This window comes from Lonchura striata, chromosome Z, assembly GCF_050655825.1.
Source record: "Lonchura striata isolate lonStrDom1 chromosome Z, ASM5065582v1, whole genome shotgun sequence".
In the NCBI taxonomy this organism is placed as follows: Eukaryota; Metazoa; Chordata; class Aves; order Passeriformes; family Estrildidae; genus Lonchura; species Lonchura striata.
In genome coordinates this window covers 52,303,582-52,330,515 of record NC_140740.1, presented here as the reverse complement: position 1 = coordinate 52,330,515, position 26,934 = coordinate 52,303,582, and the positions used below count along the sequence as shown (strand labels likewise).

Genomic DNA, 26,934 nt, shown 5'->3' with positions numbered 1-26,934 from the left:
AGGCTGCGGCCCTGACGCGGCGGCCCCTGGCCCGGCGGGCGGGGCCGGGGCGGGCCCCAGCGTGCTCCGCGGCCGCGCATGCTCCCTGCCGGCTGCGGCGCTGCGCCCGCCGCGGGGCCGGCGCGGGGCGGCCGCGCTGCCGGGGCTCCGGGCCCTCAGCGCCGGGCCCGGCCTCCCGCTGATCCCGGCTGGGCAGGCTGATGTCCTGATGGGTTTAATTCAGTTTGTTCTTCAGCGTCTTGGTAGGATCCTGCCGCTTCCTTCTGGGCTTTTGCCCTCTCCAACCCCAAAAATGCGCTATAATTATCTGGCCTAAAGATATTTGCTAGATCACCGCATGATGCGTTGCAATTGTCTGGCTCAAAAATATTTGCATGATCACTCCAATAATGTGTTATAATTATCTGACCCAAAAATGCTGGCACTATCAGTTGTTCACAGATAGGCTGGGATCTCCTTTTCCGTGAGACTATACTAAAGGTTTGAGCTGGTGTCTTAGTTCTGCTTCATGCAGTTTTAAACATATAAACTAACACCCAGTATCAAATAACAAGGGGTTTAGGAGATTATAGAATTGTAAGGAATTACAAGTCTTTTAACTTCTCGTCTAGAATGCATAATTCTGTTAGTTGGCAGGGTGTTGTTTGGTAGTGGGTTGGACTTGATGATCTCGGATGACTTGCCCAACCTATTTGATTCTGTGATCCTAACTGCATGCATTGAATTCCTTTATGTATTCACGTATCTGATAGCGTCGTGCAAAACTGGGGAGAAATTATGCAGAGTAATATTTCTAAGTGGTAATTTTAGCCATTTGATTTTTGTTCTGCTCATGCACCATGGCCTCTTAGCTGTTTTCCCAAAAGTATATTTACAGTTTTGATCTAAATATCTTCTGACAGTAATTTAAAGTGTTAACTGTGTGTTCATATAAAATTACTCGGATAATTTCCTTAAATTAAATGAAGCATATCTACAAAATTCCATTTTGAGGCTATGAAGAGAGATTATGCTCAGTGTTTTGTCTCATGTAAAAAATGTCATGGGAAACCACAACTCAAAGCTGGGTTACTCTGTCAGCTGTTGTGTTTTACGTAAAACCCACATAGAACTTCCCTTCAGGATGTTAATTGTACTGACCACACAGAGGTTTATAAGCGTTTTTATGTGAATTGTTACCCACTTTTCTGTTTTAGCAAGATTGTAACTACACAAGTGCTTTCTGAGATTTATAGGTTGGAAAAATCGACACTGTGTTGTGCTATTTTGTAAAGAGCCTGAAAAGCATCATTTTTCAGGAAGAAAAAAAAGTTTTAGTTTTATATGAAAATGTATAGTTTTAGATTATTTTGGTTGGCCAGAGTTTTGCCTTTTCTGGTCTGATTTCCCTCACAATCTGCAGAATAATTCTGGGAAATTCTGTTGTACCTGGGAATGTGAGTTGATTTTTACACAGGCAGCACTCATTTTTGTCTCAAAAGGAGACTGAAACAGACGTTTTAAAAAGAGCAGTTGGACATAGCTCTTGACAAAGGTTAACCTGAAGAAAGTTTTGCATCCTGCTCTTCACTCTGGCTCAAGAAACACATGCTAATACTACCCATAGCAAAAGTGTAAGCCTAACACAGAACTGACATCAACCTCTGTTCCTATATGAATTTCTAGATCTGTCTTTATCTATTCACTAAGGTCCCTAAGTGATGGGGTGGAATTTAAAAAGAGATCCCTGAATGCAACTCAAAAATATTTCATAGGGTGGGAATGTTCTAGGCACAAGAAGAAATCTATGAAAATTGATTGCTCTATCCATTGAAATGCAGTTGTGTAGAAGACTGGAACAGTTGTTTTTGGACTTTGTGTGTTACTATTTTTTAGTTACTATCATGTTCTGGTTTTATTTCTGCCCTTTTTTTGGTTTATGGCCTTTTTTTCTGCTTTCTTTTACAGAGCTTCAAAGCGTAGCTGAAGTTGCTTTTATCTTTGTTATATTTGTTTAAAAATTAATTAAATATATGTTTATTCTTTCTGGATTTTTTTTAATGTTGTTCATATTTCATGTATGCTGTTTTGCCTAATATCAGTGGTTACCGGTGCCTGGTTTGTTTCTATTTAGGATTGAACAAATGGTGTATGGTATTTCCTGCACTGGACTGGGCAGGCTGGATTCAGAAAGTACAGAGGCTCAGCCCTGAGGTATAGACCGTAGACATTTCCTACTGGAGTAAGGCACCTGTGATGGAAAAAAAAATGTTCTCCTAGTCACAGAGGAAGTTTGATTCTGATTACTGGTGTGCTTTCTAAAGGTATGTTGCTACACCACCCCTTCGCAGATTGGATTCTTACACAGCCTTTTTGGTAATTTTAAATTAAATCCAATCTGACATGATGGCCATGTAGAAGAAACATTTGTGAAGAGATTGCCATTTTTTTCCTTAGAAATTGGATTTATTCAGCAATGTCCTGTGTAGCATAAGGTCACCCACCAGAAAACAGCACTTCCATTGTTTCAGGAAATACATTGTTTCAGGAAATGTCTATACATTTCTTCTCTTTTACTTTTTAAAATGTTTTCTAAATAAATTATTCAGTGGGCTTTTTCTTTTCTTACAGAGGCTGACAGTAGTTCTGTCTTGTGGATAATTCTACAACAGACAGGAATGTAAATAACCTGGAAGAAACATTTATGTCTTGTGATATTTATAATATGTTTAAAATCATTAATTGTTGTGTGTCAGCTTAGAAAGTCTTAATACATTCAAAAAGGCCCTTCAGAATAAGAATTTACCTAATAAAGAAGGATTGTCAAGATTTAATACATTGCACAAAAATGGCAAACTCATGGGAAGTATCCATTTTTAGGCAGGATATAGGCTTTAAAACTGTCTGTATAACTTCCCAAAAAGACTAGTATAACAGCTGGGTCAGAACTTCTCTTGCGAAAAGAGGAGTTGTGAAGGTAATGTGGCAGACAATAGAAAAATCCTAAAAGTACCAGCCAACTTCTCTGCTAGAGCACATGCTGAGGAAAAGCTTAGGTAGTTTTGCTCTGTAAGGAGATGGTTTTGATTACTTTGCTTGACTAAATGGTTGTTGTCTTTGTGTTTATTATAAATAATGAAGATATTTTAGTGGATTTGGTTTCCTTAAGGTTTATTCTACATTCCAATCTCCAAACGAAACAAGGCATTTCTCAGGAAAGGTTAACAGGGGAATACTACATAAGTTAGCAAAGAATGTAAATTAAAGGAGTGGTTTGGATTATAGATTGAAAACTGAATTTTAACAGTTGTTTTATAGAGAAATCTGGGATTTTGAGCATCAGTCTCGTCTCAAGAATCCTCCAAACTTAATCTTCTTTTGTTATTACAGTGTTAAGTATTTCATTGGATTAAAGAATGTACTTAAGATCAGAAGGAATCTTGAAACACATGCAGTGTATTATCATAGATAAGTTTCAAATTATTTTGTAATATTTAAGATTTCAATAAGTGGTATTAGAGCTCTCCATGTTACTTGTGCTCGTTCTAATTAAAACAGGGCAGGTGTTTTAATTCAGAGCTGTGGTGTTCAAGTCAATAACCTAATCGAAATAAAAAATTCCCTGGGAATGTTAAATGCAAGCACTGTATTTAGGGTCTTAGTGCCCAGTTGTAGCTGTGGTAGCAAATGTTTTGTGCAAATGGATTTTCTTTGTTTAATAGTTTTCTTTCTGATCTCTGACATTTACAGAACAGCTGACGATACAAAGGACAATGCACAGTGTGTATCCTGATGATATTTTGTGTGCTGCAACATGGTTCTTGTCATGGCATCTGAGACTGAAAAGGCCCACGCTCTTCTCCAGACTTTCAGCACAGCATCAGTTATTTCCAGTCTAGGTTTGGGGATATTCTGCTTTGTAGCAGACAGACTCCTGCAGTTTTCCTTCATTCAGCAAAATGACTGGCTCCGAGCCTTATCTGATAATGCAGTGCATGGTATACTGGGGATGTGGTCCTGGGCGATAGTGATTGGACTCAGGAAAAAAAGTGACTTCACTGAGGTCACTCTGGCTGGTTTCCTTGCCTCTGTCATTGATGTGGACCACTTCTTTCTTGCTGGATCTCTGTCATTAAAGGTAAGTCAACAGATCAGTAACTTGTTAATTTATCACTGTTTATGTTGTTGTTCTTCTACAATGTCCTAGACAAAAAATCCATTGATAATTTAATAAAATACATTTCATAGATATACAGGAGTTATGTTTTTATGCAGTTGTTACAAATTTAAAAGCCATAAAAATATTTTACATCTAGTGTTCAGTTTCTGCTTCTTAGAAAGGAAAAAAGAGAGTTTTGCACATGTACATGCTATTCTACATATATCATGTAGTTGCTTTGTTATCCAGCTTAAGGAGTGCACTGCTGCCTTGCACACTTTTTTGGATGAGGTGGATTATTCCACTTCTCTTTACAGTAAGGGTTAGAAATATCTGAAATGTGGGGTAGAAATATCAGAAACATAAATGATAGAGCTTCTGTTTAATTTAATTGAGTCATTATGAGTAATACATTGGTTTTAGCCAGCTCTAGGTATTTCTCCTACAAACAAGCTATATGTGAGCTGTCACATTTAAAAAGGCAGTCTGACTTGCATTTAAATACATTTCATTGAGAAAAAAAAAATAAAAGCCCAAACCAAAAAATAGTAGGAAAGCAAGTATCAGCTTATTAATAAAATTAAAAGGTGAATTGGCTCCTCTAAAGAAGTGAATGGATTATCATCTATTTGCAGAACTGCTTGTTAGGACAGAGTTTCTCAATAAGATTATTCTCTAATCTTACTGAGAATATGGCACTCTTTTCCAGTAGTTTTCTTCCTCTAGTTTGCTGGGAAGGGAAGGAAATCCTGTTTTTTATATTCATGTAAGTAAAGAATAACAAAGGTTTATCAATTTTTAAAAATATTTAGGTGACAGCTAAGTGCAAGAGGCAAATATTGCTTTTAGCTGAGATGTAAAAATCAGACTTACAATGGAAAAATAGTTTTTGTTTACGTACAGTATCACTATTTATTGTAGAGAAAAGATGCCTCTTATTTATGCATTTGGTCAGTTTTCCCCTCTTGGCTTTACCAATGCTGAGGAGAAAGGGAAGAACTGAGTCCCTCAACATGCTGGCCACATTCCCAGTGCAGTCCAGGATACCACTGACCACCATTTTGCTGCATGGACAGCTGGGCTCCGGCGTATCCTGGTCCCTGGCATCATTCTCCCCTAAGCAACCCCTAGTTCTCCCCTTTTCTGTGCTTCTTATATGTGGAAATGCTGTACAATTATAAGACTATGTAAAGAAAAGGAAAGTTAGCTTGGTTGATTAATGGATCATATAATATTATTACTGAATAACAATATAGCATAGGATTTATCTACTCCTTATCTCTAATTATTCTCATCTGTTTTTTCTTATTTTAAAATCAGCGAATGCAAGTTAATGAATGGCTAGCTATTAGAAAGTATCAAAATTTTAACGCTGCTTTTTCATGCATTTGAGATGATTATTAGTGTTTTTCTCAATTACAACCGCTAGATGTCACACCTCACCGATGTCAGTTTGAGAAGTGGACTGTTGAATTGTGTTATGGAACTGGGAGGTGACCTGCCACTTGGTAGTGAGGCAAGGTTAAATATCCTTACACCTTCCATGATGGGGAACGTTTATGTAGCTTAGCCTATCCCTACTATGTGAAACCAAGTAAATTTTTGTAATTTTGTGACTTAATTTCTTCTTGTGTTGTTTTAGTTCCCAAGCAGATAGCAGTTCATTTTCTAACTGCTGATGACAGTTAGATGTAGTTCTCTTGTTGTTTAACTTTTTTTTTTTTTTTTTTTTTTAGCAAAAGACAGCTGATTTCTGTGCTCTCCCCCAAAATGTTTTTCAAATTAGCAGCACAAAACATTCCATATATTAAGTGGGCTAATAAAGGAAATAATCTGGTGTAGGTCTCTTGACTCTTAGAGCAAAAGCATCATTAAAATTTGCAAAGCCAATGTGCTTTGCAAAGGCTCCCTTCTCAACTAAATTACTTTAAAAAAAAAATCTTAAGGAAATAAATTTATGTTTTCTAAATCTCATACTATTTTTCCTCTCTCCTATGTATTGCATTTTTGCCTAAATTACCTCTAAAGGGTCCAGTCCAAAACCATCAGTAGTATTTTAGGTGAGACTCCATTTGAGGTAAATACTATAGTTTAATTCCTTTCAATGGCACAAATATACAATGCTTCTGTCCTATTAAAAAAGAATCATAATCTGTTACAGGTTTTTTCTTCTTGTAGTTCCATCAGAGTCCCTTTGGTTTGTGATGTAACGTAATCCCCATAAACCTTTCTTCTTTGGCCAGATAGATCTGATTGCAATATGTAATTTTTCTTTCGTTGGCTTAATATGATGTGCCTGTCAGTTTCTTGGCATAATTTCAAGCTGTCACCTATATTATTTATTGCTTCATGGAATACTTTTTCACTACATATTTGGTAGTTACAGTCCCATTCTTTATCTTTAAATTGCATGGTTGAGAGTAACTGCTTTAAGAGACTAACATGTTTACTGCTTTTGCAACACATTACTAAATAACTAATAAATTAATAAGTCTAATTAACCAACCACACCACTATTGCTAATTTGTACCAATAGTATATTTCACATTACTGTACACAATCACCTATAAAGCTCATCATTATCACTTTTAAATCTGATGACGAGTTATTTTTTCTGGAGTAATCTTTCTATGCAGCACAAGGCGGTGCTGCCTTCTACCTCCAATTGCTACCTTCACACTACTCTAGTCACCTACTTCTATTCCTGCTGATGCCACTCAGCACTTGGATTGTTTGGCCATTGGTCTGTTTTTCATGGTTATCATTATTTTTCTGCAGTATTCAGGGTAAATAGTCACCTGTGGTATTCGTATATTTGCTCTGATAAATACTTGTGTACTGAGTACCACGTGATCTGACCTTTTGCCCACATTATTTTTGCAACAAGTATGAAGTCTACAATGACTCCACTACTTGGAATTTGTAGTTCTTTGTGCTCCACGTGGTTTTCACTGTGCACACAAGTACAGAAGAACCTGTCTCACTGATTACTCCAAAGATGGTAGTTCCTGCAGCCTGTTGTCAGTCAGGAGTGCTGGTATGACATGATGGGCTGCTCCCAGACTCCACCAGGATTGTAACCCAGACACTCACGTTGCAGAACAGACACACAGAAGTTGCTGTCTTGTTGCTAAAGACTCACCAAATTTTAGAAGCGTAGAACATGTAGTCAGTGGCAAATATACATAACACTGCTGGGAAATGTGCCACCCCTGATTAATCTGGGCCATACAGAAGCATTTCTGGAACTAGAGATTAAGCTTTGCACAAGCACAATTGATGTAGCATTGGATATGTTACTATATTGTTAATATTACTATTATATATTACATTGAATATGTTACTATGAACTAAAGACTTTGGGCTTGTGAAGCATCTTGGAGTATCAGTGAGGGAGCATCTGTTGTTACATAACATCCATGGTGTCACCATGAGCATTAAAGCAGAAAATTTGCGTGGGTTCTTCTGCGTGCAATTATTGTCTCCTGTCTCCAGCTGCTCATTGTAGTGAAAGAGGCTGGAGGAGCAGCAACTGCAAGATGATCTTGCATCTGATTGCATATATAGGCAAATTGAAAAGGTCATTTACAAATAAATTCTGTTTGCTACTTTTTCCAGCAAGTTTAACATGGAAAAGGCTTGATTTTCTGGTATTTTGCAGTGATTTTTTTGTTTTGTTTGTTGTTGTTTCTTTGGTTTTTTGTGGGTTTTGGAGTTTTTTTAAAGATCTGGTGCTTTCTAAAGGCAAACAAGTTTGCCTGTTAGGAGAAAGAGAGTATAGCAGCTTATATTAGCAAACAGAACTACCTGTCAGTCTTTAGGGCTTGTCAACTCAAGGATGTAAGTTCCTTTAGTCACAGAATGTAAAACAGGAAACAGACTGTTCTCTCAGACCTTGAACAACAGCATATCAGAAGCTTGATGGCTGTACTGCAGTTACAGATTAGGACCTTCTCTTGCTGAAATTGAATACTCAGGTTTGCTATATTAACAACCCTGCCATCTGAAATTTATATGGAAAGAATTTAAGCATCACCTTGGCACCAATATGATAAACTGAGTACATTAGTAACATTAAAATTTTCCTTACTCACTGTGTTGCTGTTGGCATCTAATCTTAATAGGCCAGAGGAAAAAAACTAATTTGGACCTTAGTATTGCTTTTTTTTTTTTTCAAAATGCAGAAGTAGAGGCCAGTCAATAGATTATATGCCAAAACATACCACTATTCCGTTTTTTTCAAAATTAAGTTAGTGAGCCTCTTATTGACAGTTAGAAAAATCAGATTCTTTGTAAGGCAGGTGATAAACAGTTTCACCATCACAAGATTATTCTACCTTAATCCATGAACGATCTGCTTATGTGAAAGAGATCTGAAGTTGAAGAAAATACATCTTTTGCTCCAACTTAAAGGAAATGGGTCCACAACATTAAGAGTTAAAAATTGTTGCATTTGTGAGCTTTTAAATCCCATTACCTGATCAGGAGTCACGGACAGTCATGTGGTGGGAAGCTAATAGAACAAAGCTTCCTGCAAGCCTTTTAAGGTTGTGGTTTAAAGCATGACCTGTTGTATTTCAAGGTAGCCCATAACTTCCCATCTCTAATCAGTTAATAAACTGGCTAAGGCAACATCAGTTTCCTTGCAGAGACCATAATATTCCATGCAATTATCTAAATTATGCATGAACGTGATAAACCTATTCCAGAGTCCCACTGTCCGGCCCTCTTGCGGTTGAATCCTGCAAAGAGTAATACATCTGAAGAATGTACAGGTTAGAGATACTTTGTTTGCCTTCTGCAGTAGGTGCAGTGAGGGATGTGTCCAACCCAGCAAAGATACACTGTCACCTTATATCTGTGGGGCCTTGTTACAGGTTTTCTGAGTGTCCCCCAATAATGAATTGAGCCAAGGAATATCACATCAGCACTTCTGTGGACCTTCTGGTAGCGTGCTGTTGTTTCTCCTGCACTTACAGATACAATAATCTACTTATTTGTCAAACAGAAATCCAAAATACCATTACGTGGGTATTTTTGAATGGGTTTGAATTGTGTTGTTGCTAATGAGTATAAGCACAGAATACCTTCTCAGACATGTATATTCAATAGACATTATCACTTCTTAAAATGGCTAAATCTAATCTCACTAGCTAGATATTCACCTTACTAAAACCAAATATCAAGCTTTTAACTGAGTTACTGTTAAACAAGTTGTTGATATAAAACCCCAGTCACAAATGTTTCAGATCTTGGTTTATGAACTTTGTTTTGCCTGTCTATGAAGAATACTGTCTCAAGGTGATCAAAATACATGTAACTTTGCCAATATTTTTGTCCTATTGAAAATTACTTTTGTGTTTTAAACACTGTGCAACTAAACTAACTTTACAGGTTACAACTGTAGTCAAATACAAGATGTATTTTTGGGAGTAAGTGCCATTAAAGCACATGATTTATTTCAAGTAAAACATACTAAATATTTCAAGTGTATTGCGTGGTTGTTTTCCTTTTGATTGTCTTGAAATTAAATACATATAATCAGTGCAGCAGTTTATACAAGTTCCTTGGTACCACCTGACTATGACAAACAGGATTCCTCATCCCTCTCCCTTCCTGTTTTGCTGATGATAGTATGTAGTAAGATGCATGATTCGTATCATACAGTAGAGCCTGGGCAGCAGACAACTCTCATGCATAAAATTGGCTTTAAATTAAGTGCAATGGAAAGGAACAGTATGTTTTTCTTTCTGCTTCCACTTAAGTCACCTGACAATGCATCTCTAAACAGTCATGAAACTTTTCTTCTCTTGTCACTGTTGTAGCCATTGGTTGTAATATTTTTCTCTTCTTCAGGCTGCTCTGACTCTTCCACGGAGACCACTTCTTCATTGTTCTACTGTGATTCCTGTGGTGGCTCTGACATTAAAGTTTATCATGCAGCTTTTCAGGCTTAAGGACTCGTGGTGCTTTCTTCCGTGGATGTTGTTCATATCCTGGACTTCTCATCATGTCCGTGACGGGGTTCGTCATGGCCTCTGGATCTGCCCGTTTGGAAAAACTCCTCCCTTGCCATATTGGCTGTATGTGGCAATTACAGCATCTTTACCTCATCTGTGTTCATTTATTATGTATTTAACGGGCACTAGAGAATTAATGTCCATAAAACATGGAATCCGCATTGATGTATAGGAATAATGGCTTTTTAAGGTTGTTTGTGCTAGCACATGGAATGACCTGCCTGTCTGTCACTGAAGGGTTTCTTTGTGTTTCCTACACCTTCTGAATTAGGCATTTTAAGGTTGTGGAACCAATTACAGCTCTTGTGTCAATTCCTTGTGGCCATAGGACCTATTTAGTGAATGATAATAATTTTATATGTGTACATTTTCCTTGTACAGTGTGTGGTCTTCCATGATAGTTCAGGTATAGTGAGCTGATTATAACTTACTTAGTTCTTCTCTGTAGTAATTACATTACATTTTACTGTTATGGTGCCATTCATTTGATCACCATTCACTTTGGATTTGTATCCTGCCTCTGGAGAATACATTTCATCCAGATAGTATTTGTATAGCACTTTAAAAATGTGAAGTTCTATATAAATGCTAGGTATTAATAATGTATGGCAATTCTAAAAAAAAAATCCCTCAGCCTTTCAAATATATTAATATGTTAGCAGTCCTGCTAGATTCTTGTATTCAACCATTTTAAAAGAAATACCACATGTATTTCACACTATCTATCCACACCTCTTTGAACCTGTAATCACAGAGTATTTTACTAAATTGTATGTCTCCCTGTAGTTGCATGTTACTAAATTTGCAGATAATTACTAGCTTCACAATTAGAAAGGAGTAGACAGTTCAGTTATAGTATTATGGTGTGTTGGCCAAATTGTTTAATTTTTTAAAATACACTAATTATGAATACTGTTTAATTTGGAACCAAGGAATTTTAGTAAATATTTAAGAATCATGTGAAGATTCAGGGAGACACAAGAAAATAAAAATTGCTTGTAACACAGGTTTGCTTAAAGACATTACTACTCAGTAAAGCATTTTCTATTAAGTGCAATATCATCCTCATAAGTGTAAAATAAAATGCATTGTTATTATTATTATTAGTGCTGTTATAATACAGAAATATAAATTTCCTCATAAAGAAGATCCATAAGGAAAGTGTTATTATGCTGCAGTTTATGAGGTAGTAATTTGCACTATGGACTATTCAGTTTTCATTTATAGACATCTCTCAGAAAGAGTCCCAAATTAAAAGTTGTCTGGTCTTGTCTAACTAGACAAGATTGTCTAGACTTGTGTAGTTTATGATGTACTGGCTGAGAATGTCTATAAATAATTTTTAAATTTTTTTATTCACTGCCCATTAAAGAAAGGGGCCTTAACTACTCCAGCTTGTGATGAATAGCTGTCAAAGGGGATCATTTTTATGGAACTGCATGTATAAGGTAGCATGTGTTTAACTTAGGTTACCAAGAGGTGTAAGGGTTTACATGATGTGTACATTTACATTATTAAATGTATATTAGAATAAAGTGTAAAAAAAAAGTATTAAATGACATGCCTGTTGTAATGAGTACCAGAAACTTTCTTTGGCTGCAGAATACTTAAGGCTCTTTGCAGCATTCTATGCTAATCATGGAAAATGTTGCACCTCTTTAAGGTGTGTCTTTATGCCAGAAGAATAATCCCAGTCCTGTCTGTTCTTCATGTTATAAATGTATGCCAACACAAACTTGCCTGATAGTACAGTGGGCCTGTCTAGCCTTTATTATAAAATTAATATAAGGTTTCTTTGTTGGAAAGATTGAAAGAGCAAAACATTCCTTAGAGAGTTATTCTCATGCTGTGGATTTCTGTCCTTTAGAGTTTTCCAGAAATAGCATAAGAAGTGTCCTCCTTTAGAGCCCTCAGATCGAAATTGGTTTTCATCCAAAGGCATGATGGTTTACTAGAGGAGCATTGCTCACTCATTTACTTCTATCCTGTATGTTAAACTGCATTACTGGCTACAGAATGCCAATAATGAATAAATTTTGTGCAAGGGGTTAACACTGAAGCCCATGTAGAAAATTTTCTGTATTCTTGTTTCATGGTATAATATTTATATAATTTTGTGCTTTATCTAGATTATTGGCAAAGGGAAATGTATATAGGAGCAACGTATAGAATTACACTTTCTCACTTTCAGACTGTAGCTGTAGCATTTCTGGAAACTGTATGTCTACCCACAGTCCTTAAGATCAGTACTCTACTGTTCTAGTTATGTTTAAGGACCAGTTAATGGGTACATCTTCAGTAGTTTAAAACTATGTATTTTCATTCTCATTATGTCTAGATCTAGACACAGCAATAGGTGAACCCCAGTCAGACACATGTTGGGGAAAGTAGCAAGTACTTTGTACCATGACTTCTTTCCCTGCAGATAGACATGGCAGTCTCACACCTCAACCTGACATTTAGGCAGCCTTAGCTGAGGCCATCAGCAGCTTTTCAAGGTAAACTGACACGTGGCATGTACTGCTGTAATTTGTGGGTGCCAGGGTAGAGTACAAAGGGGAAGTTAGGTGTTTCAGCCTGTGTGTTCTGGGCAGAGTGGGAGCTACAGAGATTATAGAGAAGCCCCCCCTCGTTGAGTCACAAGGCACAGACAGTGCCCTCTTGCTTTCTAAACTCCTCATAGAGGCCTCTGGGTGCAGCTGGATCCAGCCTTAGCCCAGACCCTGTCAGTGGTTTATGCTGATGGATTAATTGAACCTTTTCACAGCTTTGTCCCACAGGATTAAGGATGACAAACCAGAAGTACCTACATAAAAATAAATTAGAGTTATTATTAGAGTTATAACTTACTATGATAATGATGAGACTAAAAGATCTTAATCAGAATTATTTACTACACAGTGTGGGTAGCTATAACTACTAGTCTAGTTCAGTCCACTATTTTTGAAGCAATATTGAAGCAATTATATCCAAGGGAGCGAAAGAAATTATGAAGTAGAGATTGATTTTACTCACCCATACCAATGAGTGTGGGCAAATCTCTTTCTTTCAGCTTTGAGGTGTAACCTTGAATCAAATCCCAATTCAAGGAAGGAATCTCCAGAAAGATTGTTGGAAGACCCTCCCCACTAATTAATAAATGGGAAGATTTCCAGGCCAGCTGTGTCAGTTCAACATCTTCAGATAAGTTAGCAGTACTAATAGTACCACTTGTTTGTTGCTTTATCCAGTACTTTACCAGGTCTGCCACAGCTTCACCTTTCTGTCAAGAGTGTTTAGCTCTGGGATTGATAAATCAGGCTGGTTTCAGCATTATTGAGCACCAAAAGCACCAGGACAACCCCCTCCTCAAATCACAGTTGATAACTTTGCAAACAGGGCATTATTCCTGCTGCTTTACTGCCATCCAGGCAGAGCATCCTGCTACACCTCCTTACCCACCACCTGCCTGCTACAGGTAAATTGCCCAATAATTCCTTATCAGTGTTTCATGTGCATTTCAAATTCACTGATGTTTCCAGCTATGCATCAACACCATGTCTAGCAAAACCATAACAAAAATAAATCAAGATACTAAAAGTATAATGACTTTGTGCTTTACTGCATGCATTACTGTAACAGGTAAGTGTAAAATACAAAAAGCAGGTGAATTGCACAAAACATGGCTTGCCAAGTCAAGCTAATGATGTTGTGCACAATGTATGATACATAGATATGTATGATACATATCACTAAAATGTTAGTTTTTTCAGTGATTCTTTTAATAAACCAATCTAAAAATTTTCCATGTATTTTCAAGTTGAACTTAAAAAGTTGAACAAAGTTTTGGGTTTTTGTGACTTACTTTGTTAGAACTGCGTGGTTTATTTTTTCTTGCTTTGATGGATTTTTGCTGTAAAAAATAGGTACTAATAGCCCAAGTTAAAGACAGATGTTAGACTGTTTCTTCTCCCCAGTTGTGGAGAAATAAGATAAAATTCCTCCTAATTGCCTAGTGGCTTTAACAGAATGTGTGAACATGTTTTCTATAGCTTTGTATTCTACTTTAAAATCAAATCTGTATTTTCACCTAATTGTTGGTATCACTTTTTACTACAGTGCAGTATATATTATATCATGTGCCCTTAATTAGATATTGGTAAGCGAATTACTCATAATTGATCTCATGTCCCAAGGAAAATGATGCTAAGTATATTGACTTTCTCCACTAATGGAAATAAAGTTCCACAAAGAGAGAGAAGGGGTTAAAACTCAGTCTGAAGGACATATTAGTACACAGTTAATTTTGGACACATGGTTTTTTTCCATTACTGTTAGGATGAAGCTAAGTGATGAAATGCATCAGAAGAGTACATGTCTGTTTGTGTAATTGAGCCAATCTATATTCTGTCAATTATATAAATTTATTCAGGACAGAAGAAATTTTGAGCCCACAAACTAAGTTTTGTTTCCCTGTTACAGGCAGACCTTGCATTGAAGCAAAAGAAGAGCTGTCAAATGGAAGTACCCTTTGTGTTCATCACAAAGCAGGTGCCTTCAGTTCGTTCTTAAAATTTCCCAAATTTTACACTCTCTGCATTGAATTTTTGAATTTATATTTTCAAATTGTATATTTGAATGCTGTATTGTAGAATGGTTTCCTCTTATTTAAACATTCTGTTAAACAGTACTTGTGTTTTTGTATATGCATATATATATACATTTATGTATATGTAAATATATATATCACACACTGATACATACATATCCTTCCTTCTGTGTTCATATAATGTAGGGTGAGCTGCGCTCCAGAACGGTTTAGGTGAATGGAGAGGAGAGATCTCTGGAGGCTGCTCTTGGGATATCAGGTTTATTAGGGATGCAGAAAGGTCCTGCTTGGAGCTGCCAGACACAGCACGTGGCGAGGCTTGAGGGGATGGGGGAGGGGAGAGGCAAAAGGATGCTCTAGGACAGGGTGGAGGTCCTAAGAGGGGGAAGATCCAAGAGGAGGGGAAGTTCCAAGAGGCTGTGTGACCCCTCGGAGCCCCTCAGGGGGCTTCAAGGTGGGCTGGAACAAGGCTCAGGCCAATGGGGTTACAGGCACTTGATGTTTTAGGGAGGGTACAGGTGCAGGGTGAACCATACATTTTGGGGGGTGAGATGGAACAGTCCACTTGACCCCTGGACCCATCCGTAGGCAAGGGCATTGTCCAGCCAGCAGGGAGGACCATTCTCATCCTGGCTGTATTATTTATAAATTATTATATTTACCCATCCTTCCCAACAATATAGTAATTTTCCTTTTGTTTAGCCAATTTTGTATTGGCTTTTGCTGGAATGAGGAGAAGTGTTTGTCTCAGTGCCTGGGGAAAACAAGCCATACTACAACTTAGCAGAAACATTTTAGTGCAAGGAAATCTTCAGAATATTGAAAACAAGAAAAGAGATTATACTGTCCTTTTGATGGAAGCATTCAGTAGGTTTGTAGGCACTTCTTGAAAACATTTGTTTAATCAAAAGTAATAGACTGAAAACATTTGTCTTAGTAAATATAAGTGAACAATCTGCATGAAATTGGATTTTTATAATGAAACTGTTACAGGGATAATTGGCTGAGTTGCTGTTACTATATCCACCACAGAAATAACTCCTTTGGCCTAGGAATATTAGTAATATCCCTGGAGCTTTTCTCATGTTGCCAAAGGAATTTAGTCTTACTTTGATCTCATTTTTCCATTTAAAAATTAAATTGAGCAAGGGTTTCTTACCTGGTGTGGGGTAATTTTCTTAAACAGCTGTCCAGTCATTCACATCAGTTTTTACAAATGAGCCAAAGAAGCTCAGTACAGTAACTGTGCAAAATAAATTAAAGGTAGTGGTCATAATATGGACATAAGGAGTTTAGAAAGTAGAATGCTTCTAGTTTCACATTTCCATTCAAATTGCTGATTATCAAAACCACCTCCTTTTTATGTAATACTGCCAGCAATTTAGAAGTAAAGTTTGAGATGACTGCTCTAAAAATTTGAGGTTTTTCTGGGCCAAGTGAATACCATAAGATTCGAGTAGTAAGGCTTAATGAATGTATTTCCAACAAAATCATCTGTGTTATCTTGTTCATGTAGCTGTATACAATATGTAGATACAAACACTCAGTTATTTCCTGGTCTTTTTGTGGAAGTATGGTTGTGGTTTGGAGAGAAAATGCTCTAGCTAGCATTACTTTTTGTTTCATTAGTCCTTGTGGAAATAAATCTTCCCTTCTATTTCATATGTTTTGTTAAGGTGAAAGTTTGAGCGCTTTGTCATTGTCTTCTGTGTGAGTATTCTGTATGCCTTGCACAACATAAATAAGCAAAGCAGAGACACTCAGAACTTTAAAAATGTGTGCACATGATTTATTTGTATTTTTCCCCCATGGTGAAAAATAGTTCCACATGCTTTAGCATCATGCATCTTGCATTTAAATATCTGTATAAATGTTGACCAAATGGCATTTCTAGTAATTTTATATGGCTGCAGAGACACTGTTAGTGTTTCATGTGCTCTCCTGGTGCTTGACTTAACTCAGGTTGGATTATAAGCATGATCCTACTGCCTCAAGTGCACCAGATTGCTCAGCTGGGTGTAGCAAATGTAAGTGGTAGACATCTGTCTGGTAGTAAACAATCATAGAGACCCTTTCTATTCAGTGTGTGACTGCTCAGTCTATTTGGTGGTGCTTAAAATATGATTTATATCTTCCTAAGAAAGATGTATGCTTCTGGTGTACTGAATTGCCTTCAAGTCATCACAGATTGTTCTAACTAGATGGTACATTAATATCATTGGGATTGTAGATTGGGCTTGTCTTCCTATCCTTCATGTGATTTCCCCTTGCTGGAGAAGAAAAATGTTTCTTCAAGAACTATATCCAGGTGTTCTTTGATGTGTAACATAATAATGTAAACATTAAAAAGTGAAACAACTAGAGGCAGTTCTCAAGAAGCATTGATGCTATAGTTACTTCTGGACTAGCATATTTCAGTAAAGGGATGACCAGCTTTTTAAAATTAGTTTTGACTTTTAAAATGCAGATGAGACATTTATTGTAAAGTCAGATAATTTTGTGAACATCTGTCCAAATACAGGAGTGTCTCTTTGAAAGATTTCACAGTTTCAGTGAGAATATTTATCATGGCTGAAGTTTCTAGTGCTAAATCTTTGCTTCAGTTTACTATTTGTTCTAGATTCAGTGTATGGAGACTTAGGCTAGGAACTGTTAAAAGTTTAATCTGTTAAAAGTTTGCACCTTTTTCTCCCTTGAAACTTGACACAGAAGAGGCTCTGTTTAAGTTTACTAAAGTAGAGCTAGTATTAGGTGGTCTAGCTTGCAGTCTCTGTGGTAATATAGAAAAGCTGACCACCTGATATTGTCATGATATCCATTTATTGCAGTTAGAAACTCCTGCTACTGCTCTGCAGGACTGCCAGGGAGGTGTGGGCTGTATTTGCTGCTGCCATCTGCAGACTCAGTGCAAAGAATGCTGCAATGTTAGTTAAGGGAAACCATGGCTTGAGTATATGCTTTATGGGGCTTCATGCTTCAGTGGTTTCTGTGAGTGTTAAAACCTGCTTCTATTACAAAGAAAATAATGAGTTTCAAAAAAAGAGGGGTTTTTTCCCCAATGAATTTCAGCCACTGAAAGTCTTGTTGGATGATCGAATTTCTTGAAAACTCATTTCAGATAAGAAAACCAGTTTGGCAGGTACTTGATTTACAAGTATATGCCTGCTGTCTTTTTCAAAGTAAGGAATGTTGGCACATTTCTGTATTTCTCTGTTGCCTGGATTAGCTTTGCAGAAAAGGAGGTTTTCTTAGTCACCAAGTGTGAGCATTTCCCCTCTTTAGTGAGCAGATAGAAAGCTTTAAAAGTGTTGAGGACAGCTCTTTTTGCCTTTGGCACATATTCACAAGCATTCACCTGTCATGGTTATGAAAGGTATTCAACAAAAGATGGAAAACGCCTTGGACTAAGCATGCACTGAATACTTAATGAGAATGTGTCCAAACTGCTCACATAATACACTGTAGGTGGATGTCCTCTGCAAGAAAGTTAACTGATAGTGTGAAAGAGTCTATTGGGAAACAAAGCATTGAAGAGAGAACTGCTTTGCTCTGGCTTTTTTCTTCACCCAGTTGTTCTACCTCCCTGCCTTGCAGGAGGACTACCCTTTGAGTGGGCTTGTTCTCATTGCTACACAGGGTGCACAAATACCAACCTTATTTAAAAGAGGAAAGGTTTCAAATGCACAGGGGATGATGAGTTGCCTGATGGTAGCAGAATGCTCTGTTCTTCAGTTGGTGGTAGGTGATACCAAGAGGGGGCGGGGGAAGCACCTCTCAAAACCATTACTATTGATTGAAGATAGAGAAAAAATTATTTCCCTTGCTCTGGTGGTATTTCAGGGAACTTGGTAGAAGTTACTGCTGGAGACAGAAGCTTTATGTTTCAGTTGAGATTCCATACTGACATAATTACATCTACAGTGGTAATAAACACTGATGTTCTCAGTGTAATGAGGACAGCTTCTACTAAAAATTTCCAAGTTTGTGCTATATCTAGACTTGTAAAAAAAAAAAAAAAAAGGCAACAGAATGCTTTGCTTTGGAGATGTTGTTTGAAAACATTCACATCCTGCCATGTTTACAAAGGGTGTTTGCTGTTTCTGCTTTCTATCCCAAAGTTTACCATACTTGCCAGCCTTTAGCTGCTCCACACAGAAGGCAAGAACATGTAGAGTTAAATATAGAAGAAAATTTGGTTACCAGTGTTCTGAAGGCTTTTTGCTAGGGTTTCAAAATCAAGACAATTGAGCAGAGGTGCTATGGGGCATACAGAAAATACATTTCAATGTTTTATTCCTTCATACTTTATCAAAATAAAACTTCACTGCCACTTGTTTTCTTTTCTCCAGTCCATGACTAGTCCTTTCTGTGCTCTGTCTCATGAGTCTCCTGGTGGTAGCATTTCACATTTGTCTCCAATGTGCTTTGTAAGAATTACCCAATCTCACTAGATCCCTAATTATTTTAGAGGAGGAAAAAAAGCTTATTGTCTACTATGAACAAATGGAGTAGCTGAGCCAATAAGTGTGTTCTAAGATAAATTATTTGAAGCTGAAGAAGGAGAGCTGAATGGAGAATGTTATGATGAAATGTAGTTCTTCAAGAAAAAGATTGATCTATAGTGGAGCTTGTTTCAAACTCTGTGAGGACTAGTTTGGAGTTTCATGGTTAAATGGTATGTACCAGTCACTTCCTGCTAGCTGACCTAAAGTGATGAAATAGTTTGGGTTTTAAAACTACAAAAACAGAGCAGGTTTTGCAAACAACTTTGCAGTGCCAGGAAATGGGATCTGGAATAGTGATGAGGAACTAAAATATCAAATTCACTTGCCAAAGTAAATCAACCCCATGCCCCAAGTTACTCAATAAATATAATATGCAGGACTTTTTCTATCCAAGTATTTGATGGACTGGAAACCACTGGATAATTGGAAAAAACAGGCATTGAAAGAGATTACAGGAAGGCAATGTGTTTCCTCCTTCTGGAGGGCACAGAACCACCCCATGGCAGGACAGTCAGCATTTACTTGAAAGTTTTGTCTCTTATTCCTGTTTGATTTGCAACCCGAAGCCTTTCAAAAGAGGCCAGACTCTGAAGAAGTGGACAGTTTAGGGTGGTCCATCCTTAACTAGAAACATAAAGTCAGTGGTATTGAAGTGTAAATGAGATTAAACAAAAAATTTACTTGCCCAACTTAGGTTGGTTAACATAACCTAAAAGGCATTTAAAGTGCAGATTTATTCCTGTGTATCTTTACAAATCAAATTAATTCTGTTACATCTGTGCAGCCTCTATCTGCTGCCTGTGAGATGAGTTTGGTTTGCTGTGGTAGTTTCATGATGCAACCTTTACTGTAAGTGAGGAATATTTGGTGACCACATTTCTTTAAGTGGAATTTGAGGCTTCTGGGTCTCTGACCACTCTGCTTGTCAGAGAGCCGAGTCCTCGGAAGCCGGATAGCGTAATGAAATCTTCCTCTATGAAGGCGGGACGGCACACAGGCGGCTTTATTTCCAAGAGCGTTTATTGAGGAACAGCAATTCAGGGAGCGAAGGGAAAAACAACCACTCCGGGAGGGAGCTCGCTCTGAGAGCCTCGAACGGGGGGCGGAATCGGGATTATAACGGGGACAAGAGAGGGAGGGTCCAGGCATGAAGCGTTCAGTGAGGGAAGGCTTCGGGGGCAGAGTCAGGGTCGAGTGGCAGGGTTATAACCAATGAGGGTAAAGGGAAAGAGCGGTTTCAGGGAAGGAACCAATGGAGGTATAAAGAACAAAGAATTTTCTAGCACCAAGGGATGACAGACATACTGATTGATAACAGGGGAGGCAGGGAACTACACACCTGTCACCTCCCAGGGTAATTCGGGGGGACAGTTTCCCAAGTCCCCTCCCACATCTCCCCCGTTCTTGTTAATTAAATAAATATTTGCCAAAGTCTTGGTAAGCGTCTTTTTGAAGATGGTTAAGGCAACTGAAATGAGAAGGATAATTATGAAAATCCAAAAGAGTCCTTTTAAAATGGAGGCTGCCCACCCGGGAATGCCCCACTGCATCAATAGTTTGTGGACGGGGTCCACAGCCGAAGTTTCCGTTTTGATGTCCTGTACTTCGGTCCGGATCCGCTGGATGTTGGCTTGGATGGAAGTGCTTCGTGATGTTAAATTGAAGCAACACAATCCTTCGAAGTCTTCGCAGCTGTGGCCATGGGCGAGCAGCAGGAAATCAATAGCCGCTCTGTTTTGTAATGTGGCTTGCCTGGTGGTTTGCTGGTCTGCCAGAAGATCGGAGAGGGCGGCAGACGAGGCGTTGGCATGCTTGCTTATCCAACACTCCAGGTGAGAAAGCTCACCGAGGGCCTTAGCTGCTGCATACCATGGTAAAAAGATGGATACAGCGACCCTCTTTGTTTTTCCCCAATCGTAAATTTCGGAGTCACAATTTTCGTCGAATTGAGCATATGATCTTTTGGTGCGTGCCAATTGTCTTTCTTTTTTCCAATCTAGAATTTGAGTTCTGTTTGGAGTGAGGGTAGCAAGCTTGCCAAGGCTGCATGGGCCTCCCTGGAGCCGAGATGGAATTCCCGACCATACTCTGTCCCCACAGATAAGAAACATCCCCCTGGGCAATGTCTTGGGATGAGTGGATGAAACCGAAATCACCTGGCTAGTATAATTGCACCAGGTTTGGCTGTTATATTTTTTACTGATAGGTGTTACATCTTTCCGGTATGTGTCTTTGGCCAAGTCAATTCCGTGCCAATTTTGACTTGGCCTCCTATAATAGAATTTGACACAATATCTAGCTGTGGAGGACCCCAGTAAGTCCAATTCTTGGGGTTCCTCTTTGCTGTTGGGCAAAATTTTGGTCCACTCATCCCAAGTATCGACCGGGTTAGGCCTCCTACCCGTGGTTCGGAGCAGGTCGGAATTGGATACCGGCCAATCATCAGCTACCAAGGGGACCCCTACCAGGCAAGTGGACAGGGGATTGTCCACGTTGCCCATGGCCAGACATAGGTTATCCTGCTGCAAGGACTTTGCCAGCGTGATCCAGACATTTTCTTTCGGCTGTGGTACCACCCAGCCATCTGCTACATGCAGCCACAGGAGGATGGAAAGCGTGGCTGCAACCAGCTGGGCGCAGTGGGACATCTTCTGTTGTTCCTTTTGGGTGAATGATGTTCTGGCAGCCATCCTAGTACTAAAATTAAACAAAACAATATTACCAACATACATTTGGTTCCCTCCCCTCCCCCAGCTCCCCCTTTTGGGTTAAAATAAAAATAAATTTCAGGACGGAGGGGTAAAGGGATGACGGGTTAGGTATGAGGGTAGAGGGAACGGCACAGGAGGGGATGGGGTGGCGGAAGTTGTTAAGTCTTGCAGAGGTAGGTATGTCCTTGTGATGAGGACCCGGGAGACGATGTTGGGTGGTCTTCCGGTCCTCTTCTTTTTTCTCCGTCGCCACGCCACTGCATTATCTGGTGGTGATTGTGATGGGGTCGCTGGGTTGCTCCTCGCTGGGGGGTCCGTGGTAGTGCTCTCCAGGTACGGTTTGACGTATTTTCCAGGAATCCATTTGGGACCCTGGGCTGTGGAAACACAAGCGTACCCTCTCCCCCACGTTATCAGAGGGTACGGCCCTGAGATGATTTTTGATTCTGGGTCTCTGATGAGGACTGGCGGACGCTCTTTCAAAACTGCTCTGGTGTTATTGCAAAAGTGTCTGAGTGCAGGGGGATTCGGCTCTCGGTCAGAACAATTTAAGAAATTAAGAACATAAAGTGCCTTGCATAATCTTTCAACTGGTGTCATGGCCAGAGCCGAATCGTGTTGTTGTTCTAGCAGCCTTTTTAACTCTTTGTGGGAGCGTTCCACTATTGCCTGTCCTGTGGGGTTATGGGGAATGCCGGTGGAATGGGCAATTCCCCATTGTTGTAGAAATTGTGCGAATCTTGTCGAGGTGAATCCAGGCCCATTGTCCGTTTTGATGGCTTTTGGGACTCCTAATGTGGCAAATGCCATGAATAGATGTTTGATGATATCTTTTGTTTTTTCACCAGTGTGGAGTGACGCGAACACGGCCCCAGAAAATGTGTCTATGGACACATGCAGGTATTTCAGGCGGCCAAAAGGATTATAGTGAGTGATGTCTGTTTGCCACAGCTCCAATGCTGCCAACCCTCGGGGGTTTATCCCCGTTGGCAGCGGTGGAAGGGCGAAGGACTGACAGTTTGGGCATGTGGCTAGTATGGCTTTGGCTTGTTCTTTTGATATTTTAAATTGTCGGGCAAGGGCAGGTGCATTTTGATGGAAAAACGCATGGCTGAGCCTTGCCTGTGCAAAGATGTCTGGTAAGGTTAATGAAAGTGCAGGTGCAGAGTAATGAGATGTCATTGCAAGGAGGTCGGCCATCCGGTTCCCCTCTGCAATAGCTCCTGGCAGGTCTGTGTGAGCCCGGACGTGCATAATATAATAGAGTTGCTCTCGGTGGGAGATCAGCCAGATTAATTCTGTGAGCAAATCGAATAACTGTTTGTTTTGAACTTCTTTGAGCAGGGCGTGTTCTGCCCGTTCTGCTACCCCGGCAACATAAGCCGAATCTGTTACCAGATTGAAAGGTTGCTGAAATTTTTTGAATGCTCTCACGACCGCAGCAAGTTCTGCGATCTGGGGGGAACCCTCAACCAGTTGGATGTCAGACTCCCACTTCTGACTCTCCGGGTCCTTCCAAGTGATCACCGATTTGTGGGATTTTCCCGACCCATCGGTGAACACCGTGAGAGCACCTTTAATAGGTGTTTTATTTTTGAATGACTTTGGGGCCAAATATAACGTGTCTTTGAATATTTTATGTTTAGGGTAATGAATGGAAATCTGTCCAGGGTAACTGTCTAAAGCAATTTGCAAACTTTCGTTTGTCTGAAGCAGGGATTCCAATTGTTCCAAATTAAGAGGTAGGTAAATGCACGCCGGGTCACACCCTGCGAGGGTCCGGAGGCGTTGTCTGGCTTTTATTATTATCCTAGCCATCAACTCTGCAGGAGTTGAAATAGTTTTCGCTGGCTGGTGCGGGAGAAACAGCCACTCAATGATAAGGAGTGGGTCCTTCCGCCCAGCGTCCCATTGAAAAAGCAGACCATGGAAGTTTGGGCACTTACCCAGTATGGCAAGGGTGACGGGAAGGAGCCGATCCACACGGTGGGCCTGACGGGATCGTATGGCCTCAGCGACTCTCTCCAGGGCTCCTTTGGCGGCAGGTGTTAGCTCGCGAGGGGAAGCTAGGTCACCATCTCCTCGTAGCAGGTTGAAGAGCGGCGCCAGCTCCTCCGTGGTGAGTCCCAGGAGAGGTCGGATCCACGTGATGGTACCGCAGATCTGCTGGAGATCCCGCAGGGTCCGTGGGTCGTCTTTGACGGTGACAGATTGGGGCGCGACAGTCCTTCCCGTAATGTGAAAGCCCAAATACTTCCATGGCGCTGACAGCTGGATCTTTTCTTCGGCAATTTCAAACCCTGCAGCTTTAATGGCTTTAACAGTTTTGGAAAGTGTGATCTGCAGATAAGCTTGTGTTTCAGCGCAGATCAAGACATCATCCATATAATGCAGGATGATCGCTTCAGGGAACAGCTTTCTGATCGGCGAAAGCACCTGGGCCACAAAAGTTTGGCAGAGCACCGGAGAATTTTTCATTCCCTGGGGCAAAGTGGCCCATTGGTACCTCTTATAAGGCTCCGCCCTATTAATGGAAGGGACGGAGAACGCGAATCTGGGGGCATCTCCGGGATACAATGGGATGTTGAAAAAACAGTCCTTGATGTCAATGACTGCGAGCTGCCAATCCCGGGGAAGCATGGAGGGTGAGGGAAGGCCAGGCTGCAGGGGGCCCATGTCCTCGATTACCTCATTGACCCTGCGCAGGTCTTGGAGCAGGCGCCATTTGTCTTTGCCAGGTTTTTTAATAACAAAAACAGGAGTGTTCCAGGGGCTGGTGGAGGGTATTAAATGCCCCAGGCGGACCTGCTCCTCTACTAATTCATGGAGCGCTTTTAATTTCTCCTCCACAAGGGGCCACTGGTCCACCCACACTGGAACATCGGTCTTCCAATTCAGCGGTGGGGAGGTGCGCTCCGCAGTGGCCCATACTAAAAATCCCATGCAGGGCTAGGGATATCGAGGCGGGCACCCCATTGGGACAAAACGTCCCTGCCTAATAACATGATGTTAGATGAAACAACAAAAGGCCGAATGGTGGCAATCTGTCCCTCAGGGCCCTCCACACTTACCAGGTGTTTGCTGCGCATGGAGTTGACAGCTCCTCCCACTCCGGAGATTGTGCCACAAGGAGGCACCAACTCCCAGTCGCGGGGCCACTTTGACCGGGGTATGATGGTGACGTCTGCCCCGGTGTCTGCCATCAGGTCCAGTTTGATGGACTTTCCCTGAAGCGATAGAACAGTCTCAATCATTGGTCTGGATTTGCAAACATTTTGTGTGAGGAAGACAAAATTGTCTTCCCCGGAGTCATGTCCAGCGAAATAGTCCTGTGCTGGTGGATCGGTGAGGTCGGTCACGTCGAGGAGGTACATGGCAGCGAAGGGGAGCCCCTTGGTGATGGTGCAAGGTGGTTGATGGCAGACGACTGAGACGGTGACCTCGGACCCCGGCTGAAAACACACCACTTCAGGAACGACGGTAACACGGTCTGGTGTGAGCCTGCAATCTCCGAGTATTAACACTGTTACCTCACAATTACGGTAAGGGGGTTCCAGGAACCCAGCAGGAACTCTCACCAGGTCCTCATCCTGGAGAGTCACAGTGATGGAGCTTTTGAGGACCCGGTGAGTGTCTGAATTTAAGTTGCGGGTTCTACGGAAGAGGCGGAGCCCGTCGTCGTGGCTCCGCCAACCCTCCGGAACTGTCCGCTGGGCCACCGGTCCTCCCGGATGGTGGGGAGGCCTGGGCGCTGTGAGGGGCCACTTGTTGTCCTTGCGCGGCCCCTCCCCGCGCTCCGCGACCCGTTTCCCGCCTGCTGATGGTAGGGCATCGGGTTCCTGGGTATTGGTCTTGGGGAGGGTGTGTACGAGTAGTGTGGTTGCTCCGGGGGCCAGTATGGGCAGTTGGCTTGTATGTGGCCCATCTGGCCACACCCGAAGCACCGGATGGTGTTCATCGTCAACATCGCCTCCCCAATCCCCTTACTTACTGCAAGGGCGACAGTGGTCTCGGTGGAGGTGGCTTTCGTGCAGGCCTCCACCATCTGTGCGATGGTGGGTTCGGGGTCCTGAGGTAAAGTCCTTAATATCTTCTTTGTCTCGGCTGTCGCGTTGGTCATGGCCATCTTTCTCAGGAGCTCTTCCCTCGCTGCAGGATGGTCTATCTGCCGGTCGATGGCCTCCCTCAGCCGGTCCACGAATTTTATGAAAAATTCCTCTGGGCCCTGGGTAATAGCTGAAAAGTTCTGGAGGGGGGTTTTCCCATCGGGGATTTTTAACAGTGCCGCTCGGCCAGCCTCCTTGATGTCATCTAGGACCTCCGTGGGTAACAGTATTTGGTCCTCTGGCTGGCTGAACTCCCCCTCCCCTGCCAGGGCTTCTATGGCTTCCTCTCCCTCTCCAATTGCCTCTGCTAAATTGTGTTTTTTCAGAAGAGGCTTGAGGAGCTTTCTCCATTGAATGTCCCACAATAAAAGCTCGGTGGGAGTGAGCAGGGACTTGGCAATATATTTAACGTCATGCTGGACCAATGTATGGCCCGAGAAAGTGAGGTCCAATACATTCTTAAAGAAAGGAGAGTCTCGACCATAGTCTTTGGCAGCCTTCCTCAGTTCTTTAATCTCCACATATGGGAGTTGCTCCCAGTGTGGCCGCTGCCCCCTGGTCCTCACCACCGGTGCTGCGAACGGCCCCAGATGTCTTGCGAATTCTAAATCCCCATCCTTAATTGCCTCTGCCCTGATCCGGGCCCACCCACCTCCCGGCCTAGGTGTGGGCCGGGGGCTGTCGCTGTCCTCATCCTCATCGGAGGATGAGGCAGGACGAGCAAGGGCTCGGACCTTCCCCTTGGCCGGTGGGCTTCGGTGGCATGAAGCCCGGCAGGCCAAGATGGCCTGCTTCCGGCCAGGCCGACTTCCGGTTCCGGTGGCGTGGGAACCAGAAGAGGCCTGAGGGGAGGCGTGGCCAGGCTC

General features: G+C 41.1%; 1 protein-coding gene across 1 annotated transcript; it reads left to right on the top strand.

Moving 5' to 3' along the window:
- The first annotated feature begins 94 nt into the window (after nt 1-94).
- On the top strand, nt 95-11,735 carry TMEM267 (transmembrane protein 267). Its single transcript, XM_021553909.3, has 4 exons — nt 95-242; nt 2,114-2,303; nt 3,730-4,117; nt 9,995-11,735. The coding sequence occupies exons 3-4, from the start codon at nt 3,794-3,796 to the stop codon at nt 10,328-10,330; spliced, it is 660 nt and encodes a 219-aa protein (XP_021409584.1). The 5' UTR covers nt 95-242; nt 2,114-2,303; nt 3,730-3,793; the 3' UTR covers nt 10,331-11,735.
- Nucleotides 11,736-26,934: the final 15,199 nt, after the last annotated feature.